This window comes from Capsicum annuum, chromosome 1, assembly GCF_002878395.1.
Source record: "Capsicum annuum cultivar UCD-10X-F1 chromosome 1, UCD10Xv1.1, whole genome shotgun sequence".
Lineage (NCBI taxonomy): Eukaryota > Viridiplantae > Streptophyta > Magnoliopsida > Solanales > Solanaceae > Capsicum > Capsicum annuum.
This window is the reverse complement of record NC_061111.1, coordinates 1,662,633-1,686,815: the sequence shown is the minus strand read 5'-3', so window position 1 is coordinate 1,686,815 and position 24,183 is coordinate 1,662,633. Positions and strand designations below refer to the sequence as shown.

Sequence of the window (24,183 nt, the reverse complement as noted above, 5' to 3'; positions counted from 1 at the left end):
CTAATCGTCCTATTTATGATCATGTTCTCAGTTAATTGCAGGTGTGTCATATCCTGTTAATCATTTACTCCCATTTCTATTCAACTTCTCTTCTCCTCATTCCTATAATAGTCAACGACTTATGTACTTTTTCACATATTTGAACTATCTTAATCTCACATCCCTCGTCTTATTCAATCTCCCACACTTCCTTCCTTACTGAGACAGTTTATGAACTTTTTCACATATTCAAACTGTCTTAATCTCACCTCCCTCGTCTTATTCGTCACCAAAGTCTCTCCCACCTTGAAATAAGTCGTGCACGCCAAATAACACAATGAGGCAACGAATGATTAAAATACAAAATAGAAGCAATAGTATGAAAACTTCGAGCTTTTCCCAAAGCAATAATATCAACATTTTGATCTTGAGGCAAAACTTGGAAATGTAGAAATGTTGGCTATTTAATTAGGAAATGTTAGAGCCAAAAAGTTATTATTTTGAAATCTTTGTTTGACTACGAAGAATATAAAGATTTATTAATTAAAAGTCTTTCTTCTTGTTCCAATTATTGTGTGCTTAAACTAATATATTTGCAAAATGGTGTTTTGTTTTTTATTGTTTACAGATGCAAGAATGCAGAATGATGAGTGTGAAGATTTTACCTGAGGTCAAAAATGTTGTTGATATTCTTCAAAAATGAATAGTTACTTCATGAGAGATAGATCTGATGGAATTCTTCTTAACTATGTTGGATCATGTCGATTTTTTTCATATATATATACTTTGATGTTTGAACAAAATAGCTAATGGTTTAGCTTGAATTCTATTTCTTTGTTAAAAGGGATCTCTTGAGACAAGTTTTTTTTTCGAGTTATATCATAGATGATGCTAAAACTACAATTGAATTATGCAATTCGCTGATGGTGTGTACATTTACCCTCCCTAGATCCACCTTGCTGATACAGTAATGTCGGTTAATGTTATGTTTTGGAGAAAAAGATCTAGCAATAAGAGCTAGCTTGGTATTTTTAACTATAGAAGTATGACTTCAAGAGCTCGAACCACAAAAAAGGCGGATTGTGAAGGTGTCAATACGATTGTTCTCGAAGCAAAAGATATATAATTAACTTTTCTAACTATAAATGATATTTTGAGAATAGAAATTCATAAATCGCGATTGTTCAATTTTTCTTTCCATTTTTTTTTTAAAATATTTGTACAACAATGACTAGACTAAGGTAAGCTTTTTGCGATGCAAGTAAAAATTACTATAACTTACGATAATTTTTTAATAGTTTCAAACATTAAAGTTTTTAACTTCCATTTGAAAAACTAATGTGATAACTCTTCTATTTGGATTTTTTATTATCTAAGTTAAGTTTCTTATATTCAAAAAGCATTTTTTTTGTTTATCTCAATAATTATAATCTCTGAATTATATGGAGAGGTATAAAGTGGGATATTTCAGGAATAAATTTGTGATATTCCGTAGATAAAATTTATATTATGTTTGGTTGAGGATATTAATTTATTCCGAGATTAATTTATACCATCAATCAAATATGATATAAAGCTAATACCAAATTTAATCTTAGATAATTAATCTTATCCCATCAAAGACTATTTTATTCCACCTTCCATATAATATAAAATAATTCAAAGATTAAAATCCTGAATAATTTAATTTATATACCAAACAACAATAACAATTAATTTAGTCTACTTACCAAACTATTCTTGAAATTTTCAAAATAATTTAATGTACGTACCAAATAAGAATAATAATTTCGTCTACTTATCAAACTATCCTTAATTTTTCAAAAATAATTACCAAGTAATAATAATAATAATTTAGTCTACTTATCAAAATATTTTTAAAATTTTAAAAATAATTTAACTACATACCAAATAACAATAATAATAATAATTTAATCTACTTATCAAATTATCCTTAAAATTTCAAAAATAATTTAATCCTGACACATCAAAAACAGTGAGACGAAGAAATCATAGATAACAAGGACAAAAAAATGATGATGACTTACCAACAGCAATCACAAATTATTGGTTCTCTTTAAAAACACCTAAATAAAGCCAAAAAAGGCTCTCTTTTAGTTGGAAAACTAATTATTTATTAATCATCTCAAAATTAACAATATAAATTCTGATAATTTAAAACTTAATTATAAAAAATCTCAATTTTAAATCTATCGAAATACCTTTTTTTCTTCGTAAAGATACATAATTAGCTCCCGATATTTTTTTTGCGATTTTATACCTGTCAAAATACATAATACATTCAACGAAGATACATTTTTTTCTTAATAAAGATACATAATTAACGTCTAATATATTTTTTAAATTTTAAATTTATCAAAATATGTAATTAATTTTCGATATATCCAAGAAAAATATATAATTAATTAAAATATTTATAATTACGTACTTTATAAAAATATGATAAACTAGTTATATTTATTTTATTTTTCCATTACTCCATCCTTAATATAAGAAAAAAATATAATCCCAAATAAAAAAATACAAAATAGATTATTACTATATAATTTTATCCCAATGGAACATAAAATAAATTTAACAGACTAAACAAAGCTTACAGCACGTCTTCGTCTCCTCCATACCTGTCGTTTACCCCTAAATCAATTGTACAGGTTCCAATTTTTCTTCCTTTTATCTTCGATTAATTAAGATTTTTCAGTAGTTTTACTTTAATAATTTTCCTAGTACAAGTTAGATGAACCTTGATAATGTTTAAGAGCTGTTTCTGCTTTGTTTTCATGTACTAATTTGAGTTAATCTGTGTAAAGACTTCAACTTTACTACAAGTTGTCCTAATTTGCTTTGCCTTTAGACTTATTTTTCCATTATTCAAGCTGAATTTCATGTTTAATGTTTCTTTTATAGGAATAGAATGAAGATAGTTATGTAGAGCTGGTTTGGCTTTTAGTACTAGTGCCTGTGATTCCAGAAATTCTAAGCTAGAATTGTTAGATTTTTTATGAGTGAAGGGTGAGAAACACATGTAAACTATCTCGGTTTATTCACGTGAGTTTCCTACCTGAGCTATTGTAAAAAAAATATGACTGAAGGGTGAGAAACACATCTAAAGTATCCCGGTTTATTGAGTTTCGTACCTGAACTATCAGGTATGTGAATTTGCTAACTGAACTATCATGGACTATTAATAAAAACACACTTCAACTATCAATTTTTTGAGTTTCAGGTAGGAAAAGTGAACAGTTTATAGTTGAGGTGTATTTTGATAAATAGTCCGTGATAGTTCATATACGAAACTCAAAAAATCGAAATACTTTAGGTGTGTTTTTGAATTGTGTTGTTCAAGCCAACTTGCGTGCACCTCGATTAAATCCATAAATCCCTCCCACCAGAACCAACAACAAGTGTCAGGTAACTCTGTCTACGAAAGCTAGAACGAATGAGAAGAAATCAGTTAGTGTTTTGTCTAGATTTATTGACTGATAGGTCACACCCTTAGGCACATCTCTTCGTTGGATTTTTAGAAGAAATTTTGTTCCTAGGTTGCTTTTTTTTATTTGGATTTGCACTGGAAAAAAAATCTAACTTCCATCTTTATTTAGTTGAATTTCTCGTGTGTGTTGCTTTTACCTGGATAGTAATGGGGGTTGACTTCACCTGCAAAGTGTAGCTGGTCCAAGCATGGCAGGATTGCACTAGGTCAGTAACTAGCGTAACAATGGTTAATGAATCGTCTGTTGACTTGTACAGCTGACCGCAACTGATTTGTGATTGTGAGGTAGTTAATTGATTGATCGCATCGGGATTATGCTCGATCATGTTTATTCATATTTGAGTACTAGTAATAGCTTTTAGGTTACTTTTGGGGAAATTTTATGGTACGACGTTGGTACTCTAGAAACTTTAGTTATGAAAGACAGAGGTTGAGGTAAAGCTCAAAACTTACCTTCTTATCGAAAATGGAATAGAACTCTAGATGTGGTATTGGCTCATTCCTAGTGGGAGGGGTAGAACATATAGCTGACATGGGTAAAATGACATAGCTTTAAAGCAATATGGGATGTGAAAGCAGTTAGTCAGCTTCGTTGGCATTGCTTTTCCTTGTGTGGTTCCTGATTTCAATGGGAAGTTGGTAGGTAGATCCACCTATTGGTCTTGCTTTTGCTTTTATATGCGGAGTTGCAAAGTTGAATCTTTTTCCTCTTTATCTTCTCATGATTTCCTTTTGCAATTGGATGTGATCTCTATTTATAAACTTCTTCCACCTCCTTCAACTCATCAAGGTACAATAAAAAAATTGATCCTTAATGCAAACGACTGAAAAAACTTTCGGGCTCATTGTATTGCTTCCAAGCAAGCCAATGCTTACAAGAAACAATTCTGTATTCCAAATCTGAGGCATGTCCATTATTTACTGATTCTTGATGGCTGCTATGGATTTCGGCCATGGCAGGTCATGTTACTCTTTTTATTACCGAAAAGTCTGTTTGGCCCAACCCTTAGAACCAACTACAACTTTTGATACTCGGGGATAATAGGTCCAGCCTTCTACCTTACTCTACTTAAATACCAGTCTTAGTTCACAATTCCCTCAACCCGTTGCCATTTGAACTAAGCCATGGGACTGCTACATTGTTTGAAAGGCACTTTTATATAGATGGTAAAATACCTCCGAACCAATTGTCAGAATCAAGATGCAACACCTTTTGTTCCCGAGACAGGGAAATCCTATGTTGCTTTCTGAACTATTTGTTGAGTCTCTTTAAAAGTATTCTCATTGTAATGCAGCAATGAAGGAACTTGTAAAACTTCTAGGAATGTTGATTGCCATGTATATGTTGTCTTCATTGTGCAGATTGCAGTTTATGACTTAGAAATGCTGATTTGACAATAACTCTGGTTGCAATTTATCCAGTTACCGGTTTGTGAGGATTTGCTGCCAATTATAAACTTCATTTGATATACCTCGAGCACTAGAATTTCTTAGAGATCATTTTCAATGTTAAGTATTTGGTGACAACTTTATTTAGAGACCAGAATTGTCTATCGATTGGGAGGTATTATTTTTTCTCTGAGGTATAACTTAAGCATTCTTAAGGTGATGTCATCTTTGCAAAACTAATCTCACCTTTTCTCTCTCCGCTTCATTCCTATTAGAACAGATCCATTTATAGATCGACTTGAAGAAAATTGAAAAGTTCTGCGTCAATGTTGAATTTATTTAGCCCCAGGAAGCTACCATGGATATCTGGTTCAGATGGTGAGAAAAAGGTACTACCTTTCTCTTGCTAATCATCTAACCATCTAACTTGGTATTGCCTAGTTAGTTGTTCTCAAGTTCATTTGTTATCTTTATGAAGTGAAGGAACACTGAGTTTGTCATGACTTTACAGGTAGTTTTAACTGCTGTAGAAGTAGAATCTCTTCGGTCAGAAATTGCTTCTTTGGAGGAAAGAGAAGCTCATTTAAAAGCTCAGTATGTTTTGATGCTCTCACTTTATTCCTTGTGCAACTCTTTTTTGGTGTTTCTTTAAACACAATTGTATTGGTGTGTTTGCCTCTTTGATGTGTTTGTACCTCGATTTATTGCCTGTGGCATTGAGAAAGGTTCCAAGAGCATAAAAGCTTCGCCAATGTAAACTAAACTCATGGGTTCACCAGCAAAAGCATAAAAGCTTCACCAAGTTTTATTTATTTATTTTCCTTCGGTGACTTGTCAAACATAGAGTCTTTCTACACATTCATAGAATGTGCAGAATGTGCTAAGGTGGACTATGACATGCTCGCATAATAAAACTGCCCTATACGCCCAAACTCTCTACATGTGAACTTGCTTCAGTCTCTGATTATGAAAATCCTCTGGTAAGAGGTCGCATCGTGACTGCTTCTTCACAACTGGGTAATAGAACCATCGGGGATAGTTGAGTGGATAAATAAGAGACGAAAACAGAAAGCAGGAAGTTCTTCTCATCTGCTTCCTTGAGAACAAAAGGTTGAATCCCTGCAGAGGCTCATAGATGAATTCTTTTACCTGCCTATGCCTTGATGGCAGAGCTGCCTAGTTCCTGGCTGGTTAGAGGCAGCTGGTACTCGGTGGACTAGTCGAGGTGCGCGTAAGTTGGCATACTGCCATTATAAAAAGAAAGAAATATATTAAAGGAAAAAATTTGGAGTAGGAAATATGAACACCCTTCAAGATATTGCTGTGGGAGTTTTCTTCACTAGATGAAGACACTTCCAGTCCATGCTTTTAAAACAAGAAAGAACATATTGGAACGTGAATATCGTTGTATTACTAGGTAGTAGAAAATCGAGATGCTACTGTTACATGGTATTTCTGGTTTTCTACTTGATGAGAAAAGACATAACAGCGACAACATACCCAGTGTAATCCCACATGAGTTACCAATATAATGGCATCCTTTGGAACAACCTCCAGTATCTTTTATTGAAAAGTCGTGGATTTGTCTAAGCAGTACTCTTATTTGAGTTCTAATATATCTGTGTGTGTATATATATCTTTCTCTTCACAGATTAGAACATATTGATGAAATACTGCAGTCTGCTCGCATGTCGGGTTATTTGTATGTGAGAACGGTACTGAAATATCAACATCTATCCTTTTCTTGTTACCTCTTGGAATTTTCAGCCTTAAAATTTATGACAAATCTTATTCTTGCTTTTGTTGGACAGAGATGGGAGGCTTTACCAGGAGAACCTCTTCCACTCGATGATGACACTGAAGTTGATGACTGGATTCCTAGATTTCTTGTCCTTCAGGGATCGTGTATCTACTTGTATTCATCATCCATTGGTAATTTGACTGGAACTTTCAATTTCAAGTGTCACGTTTTTTTTGGTATTACCTATTTTGGTGCAAGTGTGTGTTCCAAACTTTTAATGGCGTGTCATTACTCTTATGTGTTTTGCCTCTTCCCTTTATTGGCCAATTCTGAGTTCCCAATAAGAAGAAGAATCTTTCGAAGAATTTATCAGGAAAGCACGGAAATCTTGAATGATGCCTTATAAGCTCATGCTGATTAATGGTATTCATTTTAGTCTGATGGACGCACGCCAAATTTGCTCATATAGTTTGATGCCCTCTTAAAGTGTCTCATGAATGTTGATTGACCGCTATGTGATTTTAGTTATTAGAGATAGAAATTCAAACCCTCAACCTCCAAACGGAAGGACCTTACCCACATCCCTCGACCTCGCACCCCTCATGATCAAGTGGGTGAAATTTATGTCCACGCCCACCAGTGGGCAATGGCCCTTGCACTGTGCTCATGGTTTCGACACTCTATATCATACTTGTATCTTCCCTATTTTTCAAATCAAAGTTTTAAAATCAATTAATAATATATTAGTAAAAATGGACTAACAGATACAAGAATGTAGAAGACATTGTGGAAGATGGAGGCTGTAAAATGAGTTGAAAGTTGCAGCTATTCAATTTCTGTAGTGAAATACTTATTCGATGTGGATAGAAAATGGTGTATTGTTATGTCTGAATACCTTATAATATACCCTCCCTCTGCCCCGAGTCTATATGGTTCTATGAAATTCCAAAAGCCCACCTCCAACTCCCCTGTCCATGGCGTATGTAGGTGGAGGAAAAATACCTATGGTAAGGGTAGAAATTGTCATCTCTATTTGGTATAGCTCATTGTTAAGTTAGACTGGGATTAGCTGGCCTTGAAGATGCCTATTCGTAAATAATCATGAGCTCCATGCATGTTGATGTAGAAATTGTCATATCTATTTGGTATATCACTGTTTACTTATGCTGGGATTCTATTTGTGTGTTTCTTAATTCTTCATAGTAGCAAATGCATGTCTCTATCGTCTCTTGATTTGATAAACCGCCATAATATCTTTAATTTACTTGGACAATCTGTTATCTCTCAACACTCCAGAGGGGTTGTGTCATGAAAACAATTGAGTTTTACTAAGCATGATGCAGACCTGAGCCCTCAAGATTCAACTCTCCTATCTGATGTTGTTGAAGTTGGAGCCATGCCTTGCCTGATGCGAGACGGTGGTGATACTAGATATTGCTTTTTCATCTCAACTCGCCATGGGCTGCGATATGAATGCTCTAGTGCTTCCAAAATACAGGTAATGGAGGTTATCTGAATATCTACTTCTAGTACCTAGTCTTGGTACTTTCTTCCATGTGTTGATGCTTGAAGTTCATAAATAGACCATCGAGTAAACACAAATTCGTATGCACCCCTCTGTGTATATGATCTGATGGAGTACGAACTGCCGGTTAGTAGTCCTTGTTTTCTGGACATGTAATGCTTTATCGGAATCCTGTCTTTTCAAATTAGTCTCCCCCTGAACGATTACATACTTACAACAACAACAACATACCCAGTATATTCCCATCAAGTGGGGTCTTGGGAGGGTAAGCGTACGCAATCCATACCACGACCTCAGAGTGAGATAGAGGGGCTGTTTTCGATAGACCCCCGCCTCAAAATAAAACAATCTAGACAAGGAATAGTAAAAAGGACAATCTATACAAAAGTAATAGTATGTTACATCTTGTTCTGCATACATCTGTGGAGCTAAAGTGAGTAACAATCATCCACTGCATGGCTACATAATCCTTCAGTTAAGGTGGTGATTACCAAAATCTTATCTTTCATGCACACCTCTCTTTCATCTCCAGACTAACATCGGCGCGAAAGGTGGAAAATTTAGCATTAACAGCACTAATATAGAATCCCTTATCTGTTTTGCAGGTTGATTCCTGGTTGGGGTCATTACAGAATCATAGTGACCAGCAATCTAACGGCACCGCGCCTGATGAGTTAACCAAGACTTAGACATGTTCCTTCAGTCGGTATTCGATAGCAACAACCTGTAAATAGGCCAGAAACTGAAGCTAAGATGGCATCATCATTCGTTTGATTGCCATTTGCTGCACTTATCCATTGTTCTGTCCATAGCTTATTTAAACTGCCATTCTCAAGTTACTACTTTATATAAATAAAATTTGTTCACCAGTTCAAAGATTTCCATTACATGACATCTTTGGATTTGGATTTTGGCAAGAGGGTGTTTTATCCCTCTTAGTGGTGAGCTTATCTAGCGTGAATCTGAATTAGTCGTATTAGTGTATTACAATGTGATTTTAGATTAGTCGTATTAGTGTGTTTCGGATTCTAGCTGCCTAAAGCAACAAAAGAGAGAGAGCACCCTTAACCAGAAGGTCTTGAGTTCAAGCCTTGGGTATGGAGAAAATTCTGTTGAAAGCGTCACTCCTAGAATGGGCTCTACAGTGCGCGATCTGGGTTAATTGGAGCTTCAATGCGGGTACCGAACACCGGGTGGGAAATCTCAAAAAAAAAAAAAAAAGAGAGAGAGAAGAAAAGAATATAGCACCTCTAGTAATGAGAAAAAAAAAAAATTCTTGGTTATATTATTTATGACAAGTTCCTCAATGGCTAGAGCACAATGATTTCTTTTGTTTTTCAATTATAATCGGATGGCTTAATGATAATTACTTAGTAAACATGGATGATTACTTATAGTAGTAGGCAAAGTGACAAGATAAATGTTTGATATACAATATATAATGATGTCAAAGAATCAACATATTATGCCATTACAGTTTTAAATCAACAATTATCTGAAAATGATTGCTCCTTTCACTTTCTTTGTGAACAATTAAACCTACATTCAAGTAATGACAACCTAATTATACAAAAAAAAGGTGTTAATACTAATGTTAACACTTTATTGATATCATTTGTTAACGTATGTAACTTTTAGTATCAATTATAACGCCCTAATTGGATTGACTTTAATCCTTACAATAACAAACATTTTAACGAAAAATGATTTCAATAATTACAATATAGTTACACTATATATATGCATCTATTTCTTTTTATAAGAAAGATCATAATTAAAACAGTATATCAACAACAACATATTCAGTATAATGTAGAGTCTGGGAAAGGTTAGGCGTACTGTTTGTATGTGTGTCTGTAGTTCCTTGTTCGTAGTGTTCTGATGATGTTTGTGATCTCGAATAAATAGTTTATAGTATTATTGTCGGTGTCTTGCTTCTTTTATTATCTAACGGTGTGTTGATCTCATTTTGTTATTTGTTTTTGTATTTTTTGTTTGCTATACTATTATTTGTCCTGAGTAGGGAGTCTATTGAAAACAGTTTCTCTACTTCATCTGATGTACTGATATGAACTGCGTACACACACTTTACCTTCTCCAGACTCCACTTTGTGGGAATACATCAGGTATGCTGTTGTTGTGGAGTCTGAGAGAGGTGGGGCGTATGCAGACATAACCTCTACTTTAAAGATAGAACGACTACCTATGTGTAAAATAAAAAAGCATGTAAACGACGACGTAATAGTTGCTTATACGGTCAGCAAAGTTAACGAATCAGATTCGTTCAAAGCATTTGGGTTATGGATCATCAACCACTCAGCCCAACAAACTTGGGCTCTAGGGTTTGACCCTGCCGAATCTTAATACTCAAAACCTTACACTCTCACGCGTCCAAAAGGTGCGTGACAACACGTGACTCCGTTTTTCGTTGAGATTTTTATAATAACTTTATGAAAATTAGAATGTGAATATGATAAGTTATATGATGTAACGTTTGTTATCTCACCAAACGAGTCTTTACTCGCTACACATATAAACCCACTCTCTCTCTCACTCACTCCACACACACTTTTGTCTTTCTCTCTCTACTCTACACACACTGTCTCTCTAAAGCCTCAGAGATGAGTTCTCAGATTTGCAGATCTGCTTCACGTGCTGCCAAATCTCTCATTTCTACCTCTTCCAAGCACTCTTCTCGTGCTTTTTCAGGTATAATTTTTCATTTATTTACGCAGGCTGACTCGAACATCACCATTATAAATTTAAAAAAGAACATTTAATGTACTCATTTTTCATTGCTGATGTGAATTATATAAGCTTCGATTCGTAATTGTACGTTATAGTTTTTGACTGATGAAGAAAATTGTGAAGTTTTTTAAATAGAATAATGTCATGAAAGCATATGATTTTTAGTGTAAAACTTATAGTATATAGTCAAATCTCTTTATAACAATCTCGTTTGTTCACAGAGTTCTCGTGCTTTTTCTGATGATTTTTTAATTGATGATGTGGATTATAAGCTGGATGTGTTGAGATTTGTGATTTTCAGTTGTTTTTAAATTGATGAATTATGTATGCTCAGTTTTGTAATTGCTGTCGTTTTTCATTGACGAAGATTTGAGCTGGTTATGGGAAATAATTGCCTAGAACCCCCGTAGATCTTAATATTTTTGTTAAATATTCTGTAATGTTTGTGAAATCTAGTAATGGAAGAATTAAAGTATTTGACTTTAGAGTAGTAATATGCAGTGGTGGATCCAGAAATTTTCTTCAGGGGTTTGAAAAATAAAAATATAAATTTGTGAATAAGCCAACAAAATATAATTTCAAGGGACGTAATAGTATATAGTCTAAAAATATAAAATACTTAAACTTATATTTTAACTTATTTTAAAGTTTTTTTTTTAATATAGCAGGTGAGGTATGTAGGTTTTTTTTTAATAGCTATAGGCTTCTTCTTTTTTGTTCTGTACTCGTCCAGCTGTAGGTTTCAGTCTAATAAGCCAACAAAATATAATTTCAAGGGACGTAATAGTATATAGTCTAAAAATATAAAATAATTAAATTTATATTAAAGTTTTTTTTTAGGCTTATACTTAAACTTATAGTTTAACTTATTTTAAAGTTTTTTTTTTTTTAATAGTTGTAGGCTTCTTTTTTGTTCTGTAGGCGTCCAGTTGTAGGTTTCAGTTTACTTTTTAAAAAAAACAGCCCCTGGTAATATGTGGTTATTTTTTGCCATAAAAGTGGCTATGTTAAAGTCTGTCTATTAATTTGTTTATGTTTGACTCTTAGTAATGTTCTGATTTTAGAAGAGTACAAGGATGATTTGCATTCTTGTTTTCGTTTTCTGGTCACGGTGTTTGATTTTTTAGTGTGCGGATTTGGATTTTTGCTTCTGTTACTGCAGCTTTGGAATTCGGAGGAGTTGTGCAACAAGAATTAGTAAATGTGTTGCAAATGATTTGTGGTTACCACAAATTTTGATCCTTAATTTACGGTCTAAAAAAGATATCTTTGACCTCAATGTACTACAGTTCCAGCATTTGCACCTCAAACTTGGACCAGATTTATGTATATAAAAAATTAAAATGAAAATTTAAGAGTATATACATTTTATTAGTGATGTACCTTCAAAGCATGGATTTGTTGCCTCGCACTATCTGAATGACTAATGTGAGATACTTGTTCTTGCTTTGCTCATTGAAGATGATTCAATGTGAGATCATCAGTTCTCGCACTAATATGAGATCCAATGTGCTTGGTTGCTCGTTGGAAATGTCTTATGTGTTATTAATGGTTAAAGATTATCTATGTGTGCTTTTAAAAATGCTGAATTCTCTTAAAAGGAAGTACTTAGAAGAGTTTGAATGAAAGATCTATATATGAGTTTTCTTTGTTGCAGGGGGGCGAGCAGCAGCTGCAGCAGCCGCAGTTTCTTTGAGAGGAGTAGTGCCTTCTCTAGCCTCATATGGCAGGACGGAATCGGGAAATGCATCTAGAGCTTGGATTTCTGGTGTCCTGGCCCTTCCTGCAGCAGGTTTATTCAAGTTTATTTCTCATGGACTTGTTGCATGCCCTCTCCTGTTGTGAAATTTGTTTCTTTGGGGAAGCTTCTGCTTTGTACATTTTCTAGGAAATAGTTATTGGCGTTAGGTGTCTATATTTAGGCCTTTTACTAGGACGATCAAAACAAGAGTTGCATTAATTGTGTGCGCTGCTATATGAGGTGCCAGAAATACTCACTACTACTGCCAGCTTATTTTTTTCTTTTGGAGGAGATTTGGAGGGGTGGGGCAGCTTGTTGTGGTGAAAGCAAAATTCCATAAACGTATGAAAGGTTAATTGCCCCCACCTCTACTTTAAAAAATAGCTTTTTATGGCTCGTAGTAAGTGCAAGTGGGAAATCAGAGGAAGAGCAGCCTTGCCTCTTGCTTAACATTGGCATTATGGCATCCGGAACCTCTTCTATAACAAATAGTCAATGCTCCTGCATGGGTATGGGGCGAAATGGCTTCTGTACTTGTGCTAATAATTTGAGCATTTCGTTCCACTTCTCCCGGACAAAAGTTATAAACTTGCCCTCCTCCCTTGTTTTTCATTTTTCTTATATATGCCGTAATAACCACTCACATTGTCTTCTCCTCCATCCTTTACCACATGCAGATACAGAGTTTTTAAAGAGCAGAATCATGTTGGTATTTATATTAAAAGGAAAAAAGAATAAGTGTGGAATTATATTACAAAGTGATTGTGCCACTTTGCTTTGTTTCCTTATTCGGCTAAATAGTTATTTGTATTCTAATTTCATCCTTTTCCTCTCTTCATTTGTTTAGCTTACATGCTCCAAGAGCAAGAAGCACATGCTGCTGAGGTACCGCATTCTCTGCCTTCCTCTTGGTTGAGGTGTTATATTATCCATTTTATTATCATTTTCATTCTCTTCTTGTAACATATATGATCTGTTTTATTTCTTTCAAGATGGAGCGCACCTTTATCGCCATCAAGCCAGATGGAGTACAGAGGGGCCTGGTACGATTATGGTTTCTGTTACCGCTTCCTTTGTTTATATGACCTCCCAATAATGTGTTTTCTCTCCATCCCTTAGTTGAATAGATAGCTGAAGTTACTTTGCATGTTAATATTTTATCTGGATGCTTTTTCCTCCTCTTCCTCTCGGGTCTCACAATCCTAACACCTAGCACACGTGTGATGGCAAATGTATTCTCTTTTGCCATTAGCTGATAATTTTTTTTTTTGCATTTTCAGATTTCAGAAATCATATCACGTTTTGAGCGCAAGGGCTTCAAGCTGGTCGCAATCAAAGTTGTGATCCCTTCCAAAGAATTTGCACAGAAGCACTATCATGACTTGAGTGAGAGACCATTCTTCAACGGCCTGTGTGATTTCCTTAGCTCTGGCCCAGTCCTAGCAATGGTATGAGGAATTTAGCAGCCAAATGTCTCTTTGCTTTTTTGCCAAAACTGGTTCAGCACGAGTAATTCAGACACTTCTCTTCAGGTTTGGGAAGGTGAAGGAGTAATCAGATACGGAAGGAAGCTTATCGGAGCCACAGATCCACAGAAATCTGAACCCGGAACCATTAGAGGCGACTTAGCTGTTGTAGTTGGAAGGTAATATACAAGATACAACTACGCATCAACCTCAGCAAGTCATTCTGCTTGTATGATTGCATATTTCATGTTAACACAATCTGTTTTACAGAAACATCATCCATGGTAGTGATGGCCCTGAGACCGCGAAAGATGAGATCAACCTATGGTTTAAACCAGAGGAGTTGGTTCACTACACAAGCAATTCAGAGAAGTGGTTATATGGTGAAAACTAGGCTAACATACTACTATGCCTTAGCGTAAATTGCCATTAAATAGGGATAAAGAGTAACAAACTCATAATTATTATCAAAAGAATAATGCCAATTTTCCTTAGGCGGCGACTAGCAACTTTACATTTAGTATACTGTTGAATCACCACAATAATTTGTACTGGAATACTGAGCTCCATTGTTCTTGAACTTCATTTTCTTGCTCCCAGTGGGAAGATTAATTGCAGCAGCTATTGGTCCACTAGTTATCTTTGAAATAATGTTTGTGCCATTTGACCTTGAATAGAAAGACCAATAATATAAGTAAGTTGTATCTGTGGTTCAAAATTAATAAACCTTGTGTTGAGGTTCATTTAAATGGGCTTTCAAATGGTACAACATGGATTAGCTACGCGATCGGATCACATAAGCCTTTGCTTCGCTTTGGTAGTGAGTCAACCACTTGCAATGCCTCTTATTCTTAGTCTTTTATTTTAGCCTTCCTGTGAAGATCTCTCGGGTGTCTACGGCACTAATTCTCAAGTTACAAACTGAGCATTCTGGGTAAGGACTCGAGTGTCTTCACCAAAAGGAATAGATGTATGATTCAATAAAACTAAGATAATTTTGTTAACTTAGTATATCATAAGATTTTTAAATAGTTATGGTAAGTTAAGTAGTGGTATATTGTAATTTTTCCTGTTACTTATGCTAGTCTTTGTTGAACTAGAAAGAGTTATATTGGAGGAACCAAAATTAGTCTATGAAAACATGACATGTTGAACCTGTTCAAGTTTGGATGGGTGATTGACTTGTTAGCTTAGTCTATTTTGATTCTTTTGCTCATCTTAAAATGTTGAGCTGACTGGAGCTACATATGCAACTCAAATAGACTTGGTGTAAGTTTTGTCAAAACATTTATCCCATACATAGTCAAAGGGAAAAAAAGAGTGTTATATTAGTTTTCAAATGGTACTTTAACGAATTACAATAAACAAACAAATCAAACTCTGTAAGAGTAGATCGTAGACGTGGTCGGACTATAACTCATTATTTAGCACATCTTGATTCAATCCATCTCGGTCAAGTAATATTTAAGGAGTTTAATAACCATCCATTTAGTTCGTTTAAATTTGTCAAAGTTCACTACAATTCGCCTATTTGACACTCCAAAGTTATATATAAGGAAAACACAATCTTTTTTTCTTTTCTAAAGAGTCAGTTTTAGACAACTCAAAAATGGTGTCGTATACGTCTCTTTTAGGAAATATCGTATGTCACATCTATCACTATGTTTGGAAAGGTAGGATATTAAAACACTCAACATAGAAGCAATACTAGAACAATGAATATCTATACATCGTATATGACATAATCATAACTAAACTAGAAATATAATTTAATAACTCAATTACCATTATCACGTGTTGTGTCTAGATGATGTTGAAGTCGGAGATTTTCACTAAGAGAATTTAAAATCAAAATAAAGTAAACACACAAATAAATCTAAATAAAGAAAACACACAAAATAAGTCAAGGAAACTTAATATATAAGAACTGTTCTATATACATGTTGTAATCGTTCAACGAGTGTAAGGGATGACAGTTGACTCCTCTTGAACAAGAATAGCTCCACGTTTTACTATTCCAAATATTTTCCTTCACTTTGCTTGTTCTTCACTCCAAACATCTATGTTTTTCCAAGCAACTAACGATGTAATAAGGTAAATATTTATCCGCATTCGATGTTCATGTTAAACTAAATGCAATTGGAAAGAAATAATCAAAAATATCTTGACTGAAATTACCGAGTAAATGGGGGTGTAGCTCATATGGTAGAGCGCTCGCTTCGCATGCGAGAGGCACGGGGTTCGATTCCCCGCACCTCCATTCCTCTTTTTCCACAATTTTGTAGTATCAAAATTCATCAACTTGAAGAACAAATAAAAATTATTATGTTAAACTCAAATTTAACATTCAATAATTGATATAACATTCAAGATTGTAACATATACCTATATAATTAATTGTAACATTCAAGATTTGATATAACATAATATAATTTTCTAACACGCGCAATTTTCAATTATAAGTTCTACGGAGCATACGACGATGCCGCTTGTTTCCATTCGTGGAAGTCCCCGGCAGATGAAAGGGTTGTACGTGATGATGCATTCTACTTCTTATCTAGAGAGGGGCGTTCAGCCACTTGACTGGTTGGAGTGGGAGGCCGAAATCCTTTCTATTGATTCTTGCATGGTAGCTGAAAGGCGGGCTGGTTTTTTTGAACCTATTCCCTTAATAGGCGGCAAAGGGAAATAGAAAAGTGGTCGAGTTGACTGATTAACAACAATATATCAGTGTAATTCCATAGGTTGAAATTGAAAAGAATAAAATTATAATAAAAATTACGCAATAAATTAGTAGTAGTATAAATGGGTCGAGTTGACTGATTAACAAAAATATACCTGTCTAATCCCACGGGTTGAATTTGAAAAGGATAAAATTATAATGAACATTACACAATAAATTAGTAGTTGTATAAAGGGATCGAGTTGACTGATTAACAACAATATACCTGTGTAATCCCACGGGTTGAATTTGAAAAGGATAAAATTATAATGAAAATTACACAATAAATTAGTAGTAGTATAAGAGAAATTTTACAATATGTATGTCACCTTAAATATATTTTTTTGCCCATTCTTTTGATGCTCTTTTAAGGATACTTTGTTTGAAATCTTATTTATCAACAAATTAAATTTGTTAAAATGAGTTTATTGACTTTAAAAAGTTCCTAGTATTATACTGACTCTTCAAGTCTTAATATGATGTTTATAGCATTGACTAAGTAATAATGAATAAAAAAGATTAAAGGGAGACAAAAGTTACTTCACTTGATCATATTGAATAAATTTAATTTAAAAAAACAGACTCTTCCTGCAATAAAACTTAGATTATCATCAATAATCTTCTTCTTTTCTTTTTCTATACTCTTTATATGAGCTTTTAGAATTTTGGCTTGGATTTAGAATTTGAAGTTAAATTAATATAAATTTATAAATTGAATTTATAGTTAAAAAAAAAAAAAAAAACTATTGAGTTTACATGAAGGTTGGATCCTAGCATTCTTGTTTTTTTGTAAACAAATCATTTTAAAAGTGATTGTAGATAAATATAATAATACTGAAAGTCCTGAAAAGAAAAAATATAGTCGTTGAAAAGAATGATAATATGTAAAATTGTGTAAACTAAGATACTAATTTCTTGATCTTTTAAATAGATTTTACGTATTTACTAATTAGAAATTACACATAGAAAATTATATGTAGTTACGCATAAAGGTATGAAATGGACGGATTAAACTAAATTTGAGCGGATTAAAATGAATTGAGTAAATAAATTTGACTGAAATGAATTAAAATGTAGGCCATAGCTCATGACCCAACACACTCAATTCTAACTTTATCATAGTAAGTTTTATTTCTTTTGTTTGTTTTTCATAATTTTTTAGTATTGAAAAACGACTTTTTATTATGGCTATATATAATTATATAAATATAAAAATAACATTCTTCGAATAAAATTGTCGATCTCTTAATCTTTTAAATATGCTAATTATTTTGAAATAGAGCGAGTATCAAATTGCTTGTGCCAAAGAGGACTTGTGATTATCTTATTGATCAAACTATATCATTTAAACAAATATAGCATTTATTTATCTTAATTTTAATAAATTTATTCTTTTATATATAATTATATTAATTGATACGAAATACACATACGTTGCACGTACTCTAAACTGATAATTATATAAACATAAAAATAACATGCTCTGAATAATCTCACAAGTGGATTAATCCAATTTTTAACGGGCAAACTGAGCAAGTTTTTTTTATGGACTAATTTTGCTGTATCTACACAACTTATATTTTTTCAATATTACAAAAAATCTAAACTCCCTAAACATATTACAAAAAACCTAATATATATACAGAATGCTATGCATATGTCGGCTATGTTATGTATATTAATAGGGAGATAGAATAAAGTAATTAAAAGAGTGAAAGAAAGTGTTAATTACTTCCAAAAAGAGTTGTTATTTATATTATTTATACACATCACATTTATAATCTTTTAATTTCTCTTTAATTTTATCCTTCTTTACATGTTATATTCGTGGTCCAATTAGGTAGCTAGGTCGGTTAGTAGTTATTCTAGTTATGAAGTTAGGTGAGCATTTCTACATTTAAACTCTTTTCTGTTTGGATAAAAGGATACATATCTTATATAATTATCAAACGTTAGACAAAAAGATAGCTTTTTCAAAAATAGCTAAATTATTATATATGTCCTTAGTCACTACTTGTTTTTTATTAGTTGAACTTCATGTTAAAAATTTATTTCAATTTAGTTGTTCTATTTATGAAATCAAATAAATTTTAATACTATATTCTTTCAAGATTGATTTTCATTATTAAATGACTACATAAACTGTATAACTCACATTTATACTTTCAAAATATAATTAATAAGATTAATTTAATAAAATAAGTATCTAATTAATATTTTTTTTAATGGGTGTGCCAAGTTCATAAGGGGCAACTCATATGAAACGGAGGGAGTAACTAGTAATAGAAGGTCCTTGAAAGTCGGCATTTAAGACTGAAAGGACATGCTTCGGAGGAGATAACAAAATATTCACATGATTTTATTGAAAGCTTATGAAAAGTTAACGGAAAATATAAAAAGAACGATCCCTCATCAAAACGAATAAAAATATAATAATATTAATTTTTTTATTTGCTTGGAGTATATTAATCAAATTATTTGGTTTGAGTTGAAACTCGAACTCAATGTCCAATCGAGCGAGCGACCACAACGACGAAGATTAAAAGGGTCCAACACAATCGCATATTGTTGCGCCATTTTACATATGTGACCTATAGTCCTTTTCTAATTCCTTCATACTTAAAAGAAAGTTACTCCTTCCGTCTCAAATTATGTATCGCTATTTTTTTTTGGTCTGTATCAAAAAGAATATCGTCTTTCCTTATTTGGTAAGTTTTTAAAAACACAATTACAATTTTATCTTCAGTGGTCCCACTTGACTTTAAAAACTATTACTCTTTTTTTATTTGTTTTTTAAATTAACAATGGTCTTACTTGATTTTAAATATTATTACTCCTTTTTTTAAGAAGAGTAATTTTGTAATTTTAATAAAGTCAATACTTATTTGTTAAATATCGTGTCCAATCAAATAGCGATATATAATTTGAGACAGAGAGGGTACCTTTTCTTGAATTGATTTTTTTAACTTTATTCTTTTCCAATATGGAGGTAGGGGCGGGGTAGGGTGGGGGGATTTCACGTGGCTAGTGTTACTAAATTAATATTGACAAAAAAAAGGAAAAAAAGGCAGTCAATAAAGTGGAGGGGGTGGTTTATACCTCATTATCCTCAAGAAATTCCAACTGTTTTTTTTTCAGTTACAACACGTTAGCCATAATTAATGCAAATTGCAAAGGTGGCAACAATATATGTGACAGTTGACAACCACCAAAAGTGTAAAAAATTCTTTGCAAAAAGTTGTAATATTGTACTAATATAACATCAAAATTACATTATATAATTCTACAAATGGAGTCTGAAAAGACGTTCTGTTAAAATGAAAAGAAAGTTTTTCAGAGTCGAAAGCTATTGAAAGCATACTTAAAAAGAGAATACAATAATAAAGAAATTATGTTGAAAATACTCTCTTCGTCCCAAATTATTCATTTCAAATTTCCTAATTTAATTTCTTATTTTACTTGTCTTTTTTCATTAATCAAGAAGAGATAATTTTTTTCTATGTTTTACCCTCTGTATTAATCATTTTTTCTTTAAATTAAAATGTAAACATTATTTAATAGAGATACCATGATAAACTAAAAATGTTATTAATTATTTTTTTTAATTAATGTGTCATCTCAATTTGGGACGGATGAGTAATAGATAACGAGTGAGAACATAAATAAATAAAAAACAATTATAATACTTATAAAGTCTTTCCTAATTAAGACTAATTAAATTCTTATGATCACTTATGAGTTGACACTTGGAAATGCAGTAAAGGTGGATTCATCCTAGTTGGTCAACTAAAAATCTCTCCATAATTATAGTTAATTTATCATTTCGTTTTCAATTTATACAGTGGAATTTGACCGATGATTATAAAGCTAAGAGGAAAAAAAATAAAAAATTTGTCAAAGCATTTACGCAGATTTTATTCATATCTTTTTGGTTAGAGCAGTTATTTCAATCAATAGATCCTCGACTTAAAAAAAGGTATGATAGAATCAAGATAGATAAAATAAAATAATTAACAATATTAGAACATCAGTATAAACAAGTTAAATGAAATAACATCGCATCATTAAAATGGAAGAGAAAGTTTATACAATAGTATGTTATAAGTCATTATATGAAAAACTAAAATTGGGATTTAATCAAAGTTCAAAAACTTAGGGCTTAAACAAACATTCCTTTAATCTAGGGGAAACTTTAATTTGCCCCTTTTAGTGTAGAGTACAACAACATAATCTTTTGGCCTTTTGCAATTAGTTTACTCAAAAAATTTTAAAAATCCATTGGAATGTAATAAACAATTCTTTTACTTACCAATAAAAATTATGGTGGGATCGGAAGGCTCCCTCGACGCTAAATTCTGATGTTCGTTCGAGACTTGAATATGAAAAAGAAATCCTATTAGAGAATTTTTCCGTCAAATAAATCTTATGTGATGCAAATTTAAACTATTCGAAGTTTTAATGTGAGTATGGTACGCCGAACGAAAAAAGAAAAGTTATTTTTCTCTATTTTTGAAATAAATTAAAGCTAATGTGGGATTGTCATGTTTGGAAATGTAGCAAAGAGATAAAGTTCCTTTTAACATCATATTTGTTCGTTATTTATGCACAAAAGTGTGTGGTACCCAAAAAAAAAAGTACTTATTGCTTTTTTGAACAACCAATCCCCCCCCCCCCCCCCCACCCCCAAGAAAAAAAAAAAAAAAAAAACTACTAGAAAGTAAGAAAAAAATCCAGAAAGTACTACAATGGATTTGTATTATATTTAATTATTTTTGTACACTCATTAAAAAAAGACATTTTAATTGTCTTGATCGTCAATGTATTTGATTAGATTTATCTTTCAATCTTTTATTAAACGTCTAACGTGAATATCAGGGAGTGAGAGGATATAATCAATGTGAAAAATAATTGACGAAAATTATTTTTCTTATTGTCACTACGAATAGAATAGACCTACTTCTTTTAATTAGAGTAGGGGCTACGAGAACGCAAAGCGTATCATTCTATTATAATCACGAGTCTATTTATAACAGGACTTGTATTATAATCTATAAGATTGAAACTTCAAAAAACTTTTTAGAATTGAGGGGATGAACTCTTATTTTCCTGTCAGTTTCCTTACTTTCTTGTTTTTTGTTTATTTAAAAAATTATAGTAGTATAAGTGATCAATAGTATAGTATTTTTATTTTTGGGCTCGTAAACCACACAAGAAATATAAATTAGATTAAACAAGTTGGACGCAACGAGTTCATAGTTGAGCGGCAAATAAAAGTTGGATGCAACAAGCTCATGGTTGAGCTACAGATGAAAGCTGGATTCAATTTTTGATCGAAACCCACCTCTCAAACACTCGATCACACTGTTATAGACATCCATATAATATCAATATGATAATATTATATAGATGTTTTAAGAATTATATTGAATTTTAAAATAGCAAGAAGGCAACAAAGTCTTAGTTGCATTAAAACCATCTGAAAAATAATTAATGTCATGAGCAAGGAATTAGGCATGTTAAGGAATAATAATAGAAAATACACTATTTGCTACTTTCGGCAGATAATGAATTTTATTGATAAGGATTTGTATATAGTAATAAATAGAAAAACATTAAATTTCAACAGATTACGCGTTTAATTGGATATGGATTTGAATTTTTGCAAAACATTAAATGACCTGATGACTCACTTATACAAACAAATAGAAAAAAACTACTTCAAATATAGAACCGAAACAGTAATATATTTAGCGTATTTTAAACAAAGTAAGGTCTTGAGAATGATTGGAGCCATTAATATGAGTCTGATCCGTTTGGTCGGCCCAATTCAACCTATGATTTGATGGAATTGAACTTCAATTTTTACAGTCCATTTAAGAACAAAGCTTTTTAGCCCGGTTTGGATAAGCCGGTGCCCCGTAGGGCTTGAGCAATGTGAGTTGGGCTGACCCATGGGTCGGCCCTAAGTTAAATACATATAACTATTTAAATTGTTTATTAGTATTTTTATTTGGTTCGAAGGATATTATGTCAAAAGTTATTTAATTTCGCTATTTGGAGTATTTTTTCGTAGGTGTTGGAGACTTGATTAACAAGTATTACCACTATATAATATTGTTAGGTAATATTTATGTTTATTAATATTCTAAAATTAAATTACAAAATATTATTTTTTTAAAAATGGATTGGCCCGTAAGGCCCGTAACCCACAGAGTAATTGTGTGGGCTTGGTGTTTTTTGGCCCATTATTTTGATGGATCAACCCACCCTGACCCGTCAAACTCAAAATCTACGTGGGCTAGCTCAAATGTATTAGGTCAATTCGTATTGACAATTCTAAGAATGATAGAGTTTACTCCGTTCGTATTTTCACCTTAGAAGTGAAATAGAAAGATTGATTTCGATGAATTCCGACTCAAGACAATATCAAATAACGTAATAAAAGTACAAAAAACAAAAAACAATACTCCCATAAAATACAAGATCATCAGAGAGTAACACGATAATCAATCTACCCAACACAACTGACCTCGCCAAAACAAAACAAGAAATTAATAAAGACAACAAAAATATCCTAATCTAAATTCTTCACACCTTTCTATCTACGGTATAAATTATTGTAGAAGCAAATAACAGAAGGGAACATACCCCTCGAAAAATCAACACAGAGAATAATTTTTTTTATTTATTTTTACTTTCCCACAACTTTACCAATTTTTTTTATTTTCTTTTTGCTATAAAATAATACTATTATCCAAAAGAATTGCAAACAGAAAATAAAGATTCTAGGACTGGATAAAAAGATGTAGTAACTAAATTCATAGATTTTCACAAATCCCAAGGTGAAATAAAACATGCTACAGAAAAACCAATAACAATAAAGACAAATATAATATTTTAATCAATTAATTACCTACCTTGGGACATTAAAAAAAAAAGTTATTTACGAATTTCGACCAGCTAAGATCAATTGCATGAATCGTCTCTTTTGTTTTTACTTAATCATTAACTACTAAATCTTTTTATTCCATCAGTTTAAATTTGCGTAAAATTATTTAATGAAAATTTCCTCATAATAAGAATTCTTTATTCTCAATTTCACCCTAATACAAGATTTTAAATTAAAATTTTGAGTATAAAATCAACTTGACACAAATTATCTTCTTTTAAATGAGCCTTACATGATGAGAATTCAGATTATTCAAATTTTTTATATACCATATATGAAAAAAGAAGACAAAAACAAGTTGTGAAGTATAGTATCGCTTACTCATAAATTTTGAAAGTGAAACTTAAAATTTTGAGTTTTTAAAATTATATTTGGATATGCATATTTAATTAAAAAAATTTAATTATAAAAA

General features: G+C 32.2%; 2 protein-coding genes and 1 non-coding gene across 7 annotated transcripts; all 3 read left to right on the top strand.

The window, feature by feature from the left end:
* Nucleotides 1-2,522: 2,522 nt before the first annotated feature.
* Nucleotides 2,523-9,029, top strand: LOC107855297. Of its 5 annotated transcripts, none has more exons than XM_047414015.1 (9): nt 2,600-2,651; nt 3,600-3,696; nt 4,853-5,054; nt 5,160-5,268; nt 5,391-5,473; nt 6,531-6,594; nt 6,691-6,811; nt 7,964-8,118; nt 8,751-9,029. In XM_047414015.1, the coding sequence occupies exons 4-9, from the start codon at nt 5,206-5,208 to the stop codon at nt 8,832-8,834; spliced, it is 570 nt and encodes a 189-aa protein (XP_047269971.1). In that variant the 5' UTR covers nt 2,600-2,651; nt 3,600-3,696; nt 4,853-5,054; nt 5,160-5,205; the 3' UTR covers nt 8,835-9,029. The 5 variants fall into 5 exon arrangements, with proteins under 5 accessions (XP_016555774.2, XP_016555775.2, XP_047269971.1 ...); XM_047414013.1 differs by having other exon boundaries at nt 2,614-2,651; nt 5,155-5,268; XM_016700288.2 differs by lacking the exon at nt 3,600-3,696 and having other exon boundaries at nt 2,523-2,651.
* Nucleotides 9,030-10,618: 1,589 nt separating this feature from the next.
* LOC107855296 (nucleoside diphosphate kinase 3) lies at nt 10,619-14,732 on the top strand. Its single transcript, XM_016700287.2, has 7 exons — nt 10,619-10,854; nt 12,551-12,685; nt 13,482-13,519; nt 13,627-13,677; nt 13,915-14,082; nt 14,167-14,279; nt 14,371-14,732. The coding sequence occupies exons 1-7, from the start codon at nt 10,767-10,769 to the stop codon at nt 14,492-14,494; spliced, it is 717 nt and encodes a 238-aa protein (XP_016555773.1). The 5' UTR covers nt 10,619-10,766; the 3' UTR covers nt 14,495-14,732.
* A 1,555-nt stretch (nt 14,733-16,287) lies between these two features.
* TRNAA-CGC lies at nt 16,288-16,360 on the top strand. Its single transcript has one exon. It is a non-coding gene; the product is annotated as a tRNA-Ala (tRNA).
* Nucleotides 16,361-24,183: the final 7,823 nt, after the last annotated feature.

Excerpts from the sequence above, each read along its gene's own strand:
- LOC107855297 (XM_016700288.2), top strand. The coding sequence starts at position 5,206 with ATGTTGAATTTATTTAGCCCCAGGAAGCTACCATGGATATCTGGTTCA. Across the intron at positions 6,595-6,690 it reads GTTATTTGTATGTGAGAACG|AGATGGGAGGCTTTACCAGG; the intron begins GTACTGAAATAT and ends TTTGTTGGACAG. Across the intron at positions 8,119-8,750 it reads CTAGTGCTTCCAAAATACAG|GTTGATTCCTGGTTGGGGTC; the intron begins GTAATGGAGGTT and ends TCTGTTTTGCAG.
- LOC107855296 (XM_016700287.2), top strand. The coding sequence starts at position 10,767 with ATGAGTTCTCAGATTTGCAGATCTGCTTCACGTGCTGCCAAATCTCTC. Across the intron at positions 13,678-13,914 it reads ATGGAGTACAGAGGGGCCTG|ATTTCAGAAATCATATCACG; the intron begins GTACGATTATGG and ends TTGCATTTTCAG. Across the intron at positions 14,280-14,370 it reads TTAGCTGTTGTAGTTGGAAG|AAACATCATCCATGGTAGTG; the intron begins GTAATATACAAG and ends TCTGTTTTACAG.